This window comes from Aptenodytes forsteri, unplaced genomic scaffold (genome assembly GCF_000699145.1).
Source record: "Aptenodytes forsteri isolate BGI_AS27 unplaced genomic scaffold, ASM69914v1 Scaffold119, whole genome shotgun sequence".
NCBI lineage: Eukaryota > Metazoa > Chordata > Aves > Sphenisciformes > Spheniscidae > Aptenodytes > Aptenodytes forsteri.
The window spans coordinates 7810950-7822100 of NW_008796165.1; the positions used below are offsets into that span (position 1 = coordinate 7810950).

At 39.3% G+C, this 11151-nt stretch overlaps 1 protein-coding gene across 2 annotated transcripts in view; it reads left to right on the plus strand.

Annotated features, from left to right (window-relative positions):
* ELAVL4 (ELAV like RNA binding protein 4) overlaps positions 1–11151 on the plus strand; it is a 67123-nt gene that overhangs the window by 37945 nt on the left and 18027 nt on the right. For both annotated transcript variants that reach the window (XM_009287342.1, XM_009287344.1), the window contains exon 3: positions 8051–8154. In XM_009287342.1, coding sequence (XP_009285617.1) covers positions 8051–8154 — 104 coding nt within the window. The remainder of the gene's footprint in view (positions 1–8050; positions 8155–11151) is intronic.

The window sequence follows — 11151 nt, forward strand, 5'->3', positions numbered from 1 at the left end:
TTAATCTCTCTGGCATTGCCAGGATTAAGGCGGTGATAAGAATTTTCTGCCTGCAGACTTCCTATGGGGAGGGCCCAGCCTTTGCTATTTGGGGATCAGAGCTCTGGTGCCTTAGGGGAAGAGTTTGAGGAATTCTGTCCCATCTGAGGAGGTTTGTGTCAGCGTGTATGCCTTTACAGATGCTCTAGCTAGAGCTAGTCTTCAGCCTGTGGAACACAGAGGGATTTTTCCCCGAGATTTGGGTTTAGATTTGCTTACTTGTTATGAAACTACAAACGTTTTTTAGGAGGGGATCTGTTATAACAGTATCCCAGTATGAATGTGGAACCTGGCTTTCCTCTCTGGTAGGATCTTAGGAAGAAGGATCTACTGACACTCAAATTTTGCCGATGGCTGCATGCTCCTTAATTGTAGGTGCACTGCAGCATAGCCCAGCATATCTGGGCTCTAGATTGGGTTGTGTTTAAACACAGATGACTTTTCCTAATCTAGAAGGGGGATCTTCTCAAAAGAACTAAGAAGGGCACTCAAAATACAGTAATGTGATGGAAGGTTCCAAACAAAACTTTTACCCAGTCACCTTCCTGTAAAAGGCAAAACCCAAGCTATTTACTATTCATCCTTCTCTCATTTTTGCTTTGAAAGACTGCACATTTTTCCCTAAATTCTTGCAAAAGTGATAGTTATGTTGTAATAGGAGAAGGATGCTTTCTTGCTATTCATGAACAACATGTATTAAATCCTAGTCTGTACAAATATAAGGAGTCTGTATTCTAAATAAGCTGTAGACTAAGTGGATGCTGTGATAGAGCTGCACTAAGCACAGAACAAGTTACCTTCATAGTTGGATTACAGTAAATTGTGACAGTGACAGCCTTAGCTTAATTGTTTGGTCCTAGGACCACCGTGTGCAGAAGCTGCTTCCCTCCTGGTTTGCTTCTCCTGTGACTGCAGTGTGCAATGCTGGGGTAACCTGCTGTGCTTCTCCTTGATAAGGGGTTGGAGAGTGAATGAGACTGTTACAGGTATAAAAAAGCATTAGACAAGGAGCAGGGTTTGAACTGGTCTCATGATCAGATCTTGTTTTCCCTTGATGTGAATCTTCTCTCTATAGCTTATGTCCTTTTTTAGGTAAACAGCTTTTTTTGTTGGCAACTGTCATAGAACCAAAAAAAAAAAAGCAGTGGGCAATTCACTTGACCCTCTTCGTGTATTTTGAATGTATCTTCTCAAGGGTATTTAGGTAGCCTTCTCTGAAAGCCGCTACTACATACAGCTTTTCATACGAGTTGCAGTTATGCTTTGTCCTTCCAGGAATGTGTTTAAAACACTTTTGAAATGGTTTGGAGGCTCACAGGCTTGTGCTCTGAAATGGGACTACCGGCTGGAGCAGGGCTTACCTTGAATGTCAGTAAGTCTCTTCTGTTACTGTTACTTAGAAGATGGAAAGCATAAGTCTGTCTCTTGCCCATCTTTCTAGCTTGCTGCTTTCCTTGCCAGCCATCCATGGTTGTATTTATTAGGAATGTCCCCAGTTTATGAGAATGTTGGGGAAGGTTGAGGTTGAAGAGCATGTGCAGGTCTGCTTGGAAGGGTCACAGGTGGACAGCAAGTTGAGCTCAGCTGCTTCGATAGAGAAGCTCACCCTGGCACCAGTTTCTTCCTTAAATGTTCGCTGAGGTTGGAACAGGCAAAAATTGGAGCTGGGAGGCTCAGAGAATTCAGTGAGCATTATTTTATCTTTTGGTCCCAAACCCGGAATGACTGAAGGCTGTTACTGTCTGACGGCTTCTGCCTGGCTAATATGAGATGAGCTGTCAGACATGGCCTACTTCTGAAGGAAGGGATTGTGTCAAAGAAACATCGGTGCTTGGTGGTGTTCATGTTATGGCTGCTAGGCAGACAGCTTTAATTAGTTTTACATTTGGGCAGGGGACAACAAAATCACAATTTAAGGCAGTTTGCATTGTTGCTGTCCTGTTCTGTGCTTGTTTGCATGAGTAACTGCTAATGGGGAGACCATAATCCTTTAATGTGACTTTGCATTCCAGAGTAATTTATTTTCAAGAAAAAGATCTTTTTAAAACTTTTTTAACTTACCCAGTCACAGGTGAGCAATTCAAAGTCATACTCTTCTATATGTTGCTTTTGGAATAGTTTCTGGCAATAGGAAGGCTTCAAACTTGTCTGAGAAGGTAGTTTACTTCTTTCCTTGTTAGAATGATTGCAGTAGGAGCTGTATGGAGAACAACCAGCAGGAACAGCAGTTTGTAGAGCTTCAGAGAGAAGAGATTATGGAGCACTTAACGCATCTTGCCAAAACTTTCCCTGGATTTAATTCCTGCTTGAGCTAGAGCATAGCTTTCAAAAAAAAAAATGTGAACTTCCAGAATTTCCAGTTTTAGAAGAGCTGACAAAAAGGTTGGTAGGTAGTTAAAATAATCTGTTACCTTCAATGTCAAAAACAGAACAAATGCATTCCCCAGGAAAACAGCATTTGCTTTGTTTCTAGTCTGGTTTCTCTTGTTTCAACTGCCAAGCGAGGGGACTTGGCATACAAAACTCAATGTTTTATCTGCTGGACAGACATTAAAAAAAAATCAATCTGTACTTCAGATGAGTACTAATGTAGTACTGTTAAGGTTCAACTTAACCTTTTTTGATCAGGTAGACAGATTGACCCCCATATTCCAATTAAGAGTTTTTCAATCCTATAGTCTATTCTCATGGCACCATCACCAAGGCATCAGTATCTTTCTTGAAGCACGTACACCAGGACTGGCACGGTGCTTCAGCAGCGAAGCACGCAGCCAGATGAGAAGCAGCTATTTTTCTTTCCAAGTGTGTGGCTTTTATGCCACAAAGAATTGTTTTAACCCTCTTGGCAGCATTGCAAGCTTGAGATGTGGTTGATTATCTGTCACCCTGTATCCAAGTCCTTCATTTCCCATTTGGAACGTACGCCATGGTTCTTGGTTTGTTGGGATGTAATCTTGGGTTTGTGCTATCTTAATTTACGTATTTGTAGTTTACCAAAGAGCTTAATTGCTTTGTACCTTCACTTTGTCCTTTTTGTTCTTATCCTCTCACCCTGTTTTTTTGCAGTCGATCTTCAGGAGCAAGGAGTTTGTTGGTTTTTTTTTTTCCACTCATCAATGGAAATAAACAGTTTAGGGCCAAGATCTGTTTCCTGAGAGAGACCTGTGGGAAAACATCTTTCTGGTGATTTCCTACTCGCAATTCCCAGTTAGAGATCTGTTGGCTGATTATTGTTTTTAATCCATTTAATGTGTACCATGTTAATTTTGTTTTAGTCAATTAAATAAGCAGTACCAAATCAGTACTTCATAGAAGACCAAGTATATCAATGCTATTAAATCGACATTCTTAAAATTTGTAAGTCAAACTTGTAATCTCATCAAGAAGGATGTCAGTTTAGTTTGACAGACTCTATTTTCCATAGACCTAATTTGATTGACGTTGATTTTATTACCCCTCTCTAATTCTTTATTACTAGAGTCCAGTAATGAATATTCTGTAATTTTTGCCTTGCTCAGCGTTAGGATGATGGACCTGTAATTACTTGGGTCATGCAGTCCTCCCTTTTTGAATTTCAGTGCAAAATTGTCTTTCCTCCAGGCTCCTGGAATTTGTTCAGTGCTGCAAGAATTACTGAAAATCGCAAGAGAGCCATTTGCCCCTTTTTTTGGAGTCTATTCTGTGCAAGTAATCCAGATCACCTCATTTAAACATGTATAATTTTAGGAGCTCGTGTTTAACATCCACCTGGGTTGCTAGTTAGTATTTCATATAGCTTCTTCAGGTGTACATAACACATCTGTCTTCTCTGTACTGTTACTATTACTATCGGCTGATGAGTCAGTGTGAGTGTTAAGGGATCTTCTTTCTGTAATCTAAAAAAAACAAACAAGCTTTTGTTATTCTGACCTTTCCTAGCCAGAGGTTTTTTCCTGGGTTTTTTTATTTGTTTCCTATGATTTTTCTGTTCTAACTTACATTGGTTTCTATCTGTTTTCCCTTTATCTCTTAATTTAAATATGGAATTGGCCTAAGCAGACTGGTTTACAAGGGAAGTAAAGGCAGGTACAGGTCTCTAACTGGCACCGCCTTTTTCATGGTTGCACGTTTTTGGGTGTATGGATAGATGTTAGAAACAGGGTATATTGATTTTTCCATATTCTTTCTCATTGCTTGTTTTAATCTTGGTGATTTTTCAGCTCTGTGAAATGGAGCCTTCTAAAATACGAAATAGGTATGTTACCAGCTTGGGCTTGGCTTTGCATGTGTTTAAGACTGTCAAGTTCTTGATCATTTTTAACCCTGTTATTGCTCATTTCTAGACCTATTTACTGCATCATAGGAGGTCCACTATGCATTTTCTGCAAGCTAGAGAAAACGTTCAGAAAGAGCAGTGGTAATAGTACTATGACAAGGTGGTGTTTTAGGATCATCTAGAAATATCTCTTGCCTGCCCTACTGAATTGCAGCATGCGATGAACTACTGGATTCCAAATCACAGAAAATATTTACTCTTTATGGTGCTGTTCCTGGGAAGTGTAGCATGGGAATGAACTTCAGTGTCTGTGTGGGATCCCACTGAGAGGTCCGGCTGCTTGCTTCATGCTGCCAGCTTGTGTCCAAAGAAATGTTACCCTTTTTTGAGTACATGCAGTAAGAGTACGTGATGAAAAAATCCTGAAAGTTCATACTGCTTCACTGTATTCGGGAACAAATACTTCTCTTATTTCTATACTAGTAACAATTTTTAGTTCTTTCATGTCCTAGAGTCTGTGTTTTGTCTGACATAAGGTGTATTGCTCTTGAGAGTAATTTGAAAATAGTATTTTTAGCTGGATACATAATTTCTTTGTTTCTTAGCTGTAAATGTTTCGCACACTAAAACTTTATTATGTCTGCCAGCAGTCATAAAGCTTTTCACAATTTTTTTTTCCTAGGTTTATTTTCTTTTCAGTTTTTTGAGATGGGGGGTTATCTATCTTCATTAAATGATGGTGTTTAGGGGAGATACTTGAAAATACAAAATAAACCAACAAAATATACCCCTGAAGTGGCAGGCTCTTAACTGAAACATTTTCTCCCTTCAGCTTCACTGGTACAAAGCAAAGTGTATGGCAGAAAGCAGCAACAGGAATTTGCTAATTGAAAGAATTGTACCAAGATTTTAGTAGGCTGCAAAGGGTATGGGGTTTGAGGGTTTTTTTTAAGATGAAAGGGTTTTTTTAAAGTCAGTGCTCAGAATACTGAGTAGACCCACCCTAACTTTTTTGTGAGAACATAATCCAGCCAATATAGCAATTAATATGCTTGATACAAAATCACAGCCAATAGCTTATGAGTAACAGGCCTTAAATTCTATTACAAGTTTTATATATTTCATGATGTTCAGGAGTATATACTAACAAAAGGAAATCGTGTTTCTGTGTACCTATTATTCTAAGCAAAATTTTATGACAATGTAATTGTTTTCTTTAAGCCAGGTTCTGCAGGCATGCATGCAGACAGCTTTGTTCGTGTTGGTACTCCTTATCCTTCACCTTGGAGAAAATACTTGTTTACGTTTCCAGTTGGTAGTGAGAATCAAGAGATGATGATGATATCTAAATAACTTGAATAATGTTACTGGAGAACTCCAAGGAAAGGAGTGCATGGTCTATGAAATTTTCGTATCATTCTTTTCTTGTATTGCCATTATTTCCCTTCCCTACAGCTTGTGTTGTCTGTGGGTTTGTTATCCATGGCCTCTTCCTTGCAGAAGTATTTACAGAAGTGAGAATGTTCCTATGAGAGATTATTAAAAATCACTGTATATATTGTAGAGCTTGGTCAGTCCGTGTGCCTTGAGAATAACAGTGGCTGGATATGGAAACCCGTGTTCAGACAGACTGACATAAATCCCAGGGCCTTGCATCAGCTATTCCTGTTACCTACGTACCTCTGAAGGTTGATAGATGGTTAATGGGAAAAGTAGGGATGTGAACGCGGGTTATCCAAGTCCTGATCCTTGTGTCTCCCTTCCTCCGTAAAAAGAGGTTCATTTCCTAGAGAATGACTTCCTTCTGCCTAGGACTGTTCAGGATTAAATGTATTAAGGATTTGATGTGTTCAGAGGCACAGGGATTGGGGCTGTATAAAATATCTCGGGAAGGCAAGAAAAGTAAGGCATGGCATAGAAAGTATCTTTACAGTATTTCTGCTCCAGGCTTCTTGCTCAGCCAGACTTCAGCTCATTCTTAGTTAATGTTGTGTAACTTGGGTAAGAATATTTTTTGTTAATTCAGCTCTTTTTTTCTGAAGTTAAATTGATTGGATGCAATTGCTCCCTGGATATATTGTAGTTTAAAACAGCCATTTCTTATCCTTACGCCTGCATGTGGGCATTTTAGACATGAACTGCAGTGTTTCCATGGATTTTTTAAGGTCTTCCATCGCATAGTTAGCAGCTTCTAGTGCTTTGATCTGATTTCGTAAGACAGAAGCACTCCCTGTATTTGTGTTACAGCAAATGCTGTATTTTTGGTGGCGTCTGACTTTGAGAAGCACACAGATGCTTTTTTGTAGTCCAGGAGACAAAGAAATAAAGCTTTGTGCTTGGGAGGCAGGATCCATGCCTCCAGGGTACATCAAGGCACTTCGTGTGCAGCTGCTTTTCCAACCTCCACGTTCTCTCTGTAAGCAGGAGCTGGGTTGCCGTTTGCTCCCGCAGATAGAAGTCTTCCACAAGTGCTGCCCTTCTCCTTGGGAGGGATTTTCACATGTTTCCTTTCTTGCTGCCTGTGAGCAGGAGCACCTAGATCCCCTGCACATCAGTGCCCAGAGGCAGGTCGTCTTTTGGCTTGCTGTTCTCCAGATACACTGAAGGGTGTATGAGAAGGAGTGTGGCTGAAATAGAGGACTGCTTGCCTGCCTGCTTGGGTTTGCTTATTCTTGAAATCTGATTATCTGTGTGTGTTTGTAAGTGGATGTGCCTTAATTAAAAAAAATAAGAATTGCTGTGTTTTCCAAATGTGCAAAATAACTTCAGTAGGAGGCTTGAGGAGGTAGGGATCTGGAAGAGACTGTCTGTCACATTGCATTAAGAATTGATGCTGCAAAACTGGTACTTGGGAATTGGGAAAAGGTACTGCTCTGGTACGGGTTCTCAGCCTGTTGCAGATCCACAGCTCTGTCCCTGTGCTGTGTGAATGTGTATCTGTAGTGCTAACAGCACGGCCTCTCCAGCTCCTTGTTACTTATCCCAGCTATTAACCAGGTCTCCTCTTTCTACTGCAAACACAAACACAGATCTTGCTAGTAAAACAGAAGCTGTTGAAATTATTTTGGCTGCTAAAGTGGGCTTGTGCCATCCCGTGCGCAGCAGCAGTTGTTTTACTGTTTTGGTTTTGCTGTCATCTCTAATACACAGAGGAAAGCTTTAATGTGGTCTCTTATCCTACTGCAATTTGATCTGTCCTTTCTCTTCCTATTTACTGGCTGCTCACTGAGCAATAAAATGAGATGTAAAGGTGGTTGTCTGTTTCTCAGTCAGCTGCTTCAAGGTTAGTGTTAAAACACTGTTTCCTAATTTTTGCTTTTTAAGCACTTATAAACTTGTTTATAAACAGTAGCAAAATTATGTGTGGGGGTGTGTTTTTTTTATCATTTTTAAGAGGTGGCCTCGTTACTGCTCTGGCAGATCAGCCAGTTACATTTATTAGGAACTCAGCACAAAACTATTACACAATTCTGCTGCTGTCAAGCCTCATACATGCTTTTCAGTAAACTCCTGGGGAAGGCAGGGTTGGGGGGTTGCTTCTTTTTGTTTTTAAAGTAGGATCTTCAGAGCAGCAATTTTAAATTTTAATGTTGGCTTCCACTGTATTAAGGAGATAATGAAGTGGTGAAGAATGGTATACAGGAAAGCAGGGATGAAATGAATGGTGTAAGAAAATTATGATCCTGCTTTTGGAAATTGTTCCTGTGCTTAAAAAATACTGAGTCCTTTTTTTCTTTGCTTCTTGTGTTTCAACAGGGCAGAGTTTAGGGTATGGATTCGTTAACTATATTGATCCAAAGGATGCAGAGAAAGCCATTAACACTTTAAATGGACTCAGACTCCAGACCAAAACCATAAAGGTAAGACAATATAAAACACCTTTTGCTCAGTTCAGGAAGTAAAGAAAGTAGTTGAAATGGTTTCTGGCAATTTCATCACTATTTTAATCTCCGTTGTAAGGGGCACTCAGCTAATGAGCTCCTCCTTGGAACAATGGGAAGACGTGCAGAAGATGAAATCTCTCTTCTCTGAAATTGCTGCTGTTGTTATGGGGGGAAAGTAACAGGAAGCTCCTAAAAGTGTTGCAGTGAGGCTTAAATGTAGAATAAAACAGATGTAGTGATATCGTTATCCATAAACAGAGGTGAAGTACGTGATGGTGTATTCATAAGATTACCCATTTTCTTGTGTTTTAATGGGAAATACCTTGATACGGAGCTCTCTTTTAGTGACATGTCATTATCAGGTGTTGAAGGTATGTTTCTCAAGTTAGAATGTCATTCTCAAAAAAAAAAAAATTTTTTTTCTTCAGTTTCCCCATCCTTAGTTTGATTTATTCTTTTAAAAGCTGGAGGAATTAGAGATCCCACTGAAGTCTCTCACTTCGTTGTTGTAATAGACCATTAGTTATTCAACGACCTTCTTTAGTGGTCTCACAAGAAAAGCAGTTCCTACGCTGTCACATTTTTTGCTGCATGGCTGATAAAGCTTTTTTGAAACAGCTTACGGTAGATTTCCACATCCCAAATTCTGACACATAATACAGCTCTAGGAATGTGAATCAAAAAATTGAAGGGGAACAAACAGCAGATCTGATTCAAACTATCTGAAACTGCTTTGATCATATTTGAATGCTGGCTTTTGATTTGTACCATTTTCTTAATTTTTCTTCTGTACTTAATTTGTATTTCAAAGCAAAAAATGTTAAAGAATATAAAAATAGAATTTTCACTTTTGAAATTGTCAGTGATTCCATATCTTGCAAAAAAGATACCGTATGGTCGATACTTTAGTTCTACTTACCCTTTCTCGCTAAAGGCTTTGGTTTGGACAAAGTGGTATTCGCTATAGCAAAAATATTTGTTCGATTCCTGTGCTGCATTGTCTCAAGCAAGTTTTTTTCCCTGGTCTGTTTGATTAGTGAAGAGCAGAGGTCCTGAGCTGAGGGTTATGAAAGTGGTGGAGTAGCTGCACTGATTACATAGAGAAAGCTACTTCCAAACCTCCCTTAGACCAACCAGGTTCCATCCCATAGATATGTATGTGGGCCATATATCAAAATGCTCACAGCATGGTTTTGTAGAGTTAAATAGGAAAACTTACAGGAATATGTAAGGCAAAGCAGCAAAATCTGTCTTATCTACTGCTGCAGGTGGAAATACATGCTTGGACTCAGCAGTTTGGGCTTACAGTGAAAAGTTGAGCAGTAAGTTGCTCTCCAGATTGCTTTCAAAGGCATGTTATCAGGAAAAATACAATATTTTGAAAGTACTAACCTGTCTTCTAAAATACTTTATTAAAAACTCAGTAGAACTTGAAAAATCTAGTTCAGTTTTTAATGCAGCACTTCTATATTTTGAACGCTACTCAGCGTTAGCAAAGGTGCTACATCTCTTGTCCTAAGTACCTATGTTGCTTTGCCTTTGGGGTTTTTTTTGTGAGCCAGAGCAATGCTATTGTATTCATAATATTCCAAGGTTACAGGAAACATAGAAGCTACAAAAAGGCCTCCAAAAACTCCAACCCACCCCAGTTATTATTTTACATTTCTCTCACATGCAAAATTAAACCATTATGCCTTCCTTATTATGTATAGTAAGATTTTTGTTTTCAGGAACTTCAAATGCTAAAACATCTTTGCAGAATGTTTTTTCTTTAATTTTTTTCAATTCAGTATAAATTTTACGAATATAAGTGGCTTATTAGGTTTGGGTTTTTCATGCTTATTAATAGCTAGTATACTCTTACAGAATACATGACACTTTGTTGGGCTCTTGAAAGCTGTTAAAATTTAATAGTAAGCAAAGAGATTGACCTGACCTACATGCACAGGAGCTGCATAATTTCTTCAGTGATTGGGAAGATATATGGAGGCTTTGTTTTTTTAAATAAAATTGCTTTCAAGTAAGTGTTTATGCAGTTGCCTAAAACTCAAGGGAGCCTTCTATTCAAATAGCCAAGCTTTGGACCCATGGACATATAATTTGCAGTTTTCAGCCCAATTTTTAATTTCAGAATCGCATGAGATTACCTCACCTTATCCCCGTGGTTTTTTTGTGTTTTTAGTTATGTTTTGCTCTTAGTCTGCTTCCTTGGTACTGTGTGATGGGGATGGAGGTATCCCAATGTTCACGCTAGCTGAGTGGTGAATCATGTATTTTTACTGCTCCCGGCAGCGCCCATGTCACTGGAGATGTCCCTTGTTTCCAAGCAGTTGTAAAGGGGTGAGAAATTGTACTCGGTGCTGCTGAAGTCTCCTAGCTTGTCTGTTGCCCCCACATGTCCCTTTCCAGCATGTCACTGCGATTCATTATAAGTTTGAAGTATTTTAATTCATGGTACTACTACATTTAATTATCAGAGCCGATTACTTTAGTCTAGCTAGATGCCCTTTACAGTTATTAAAAATGCACTTTCAGTGCATTAAAAAAGCCTGTCTCAAAAGAACGTACAGAAAGGGATTTGGTGGTATATAGTTTTGTAGGCTAAAAAATATTTCATTAAATACTAGAATAACATTGAGCTGGAAAAGTACTGAGCATTACTTTATTCTGTTTTCTTCATGAGGTGGTTGGTTTTTATGCCCCAGAATGAATCTGTAATGTCCTATTGATGGATAGGCTGAACCTTGGCCTCTACCCATGTATGCTGTGTAGCTGCAGCCCTGCAGGTAGCACTTCTCTGGCTGCCTTTTTGTTTGGAAGCTGGTTTTGATGTGAAAGTTCAAATGAATAATATGTGAAAGCCCTTTACAGGGGTAAAATACTTCTGCTTGCCAAGGTCACCTTGGTCCTGCTGGCTGTGTCCATGTCCCTGCTCAAAGTTGTGGGCTCTGCCGTCCCTTGCACCTAGACTGC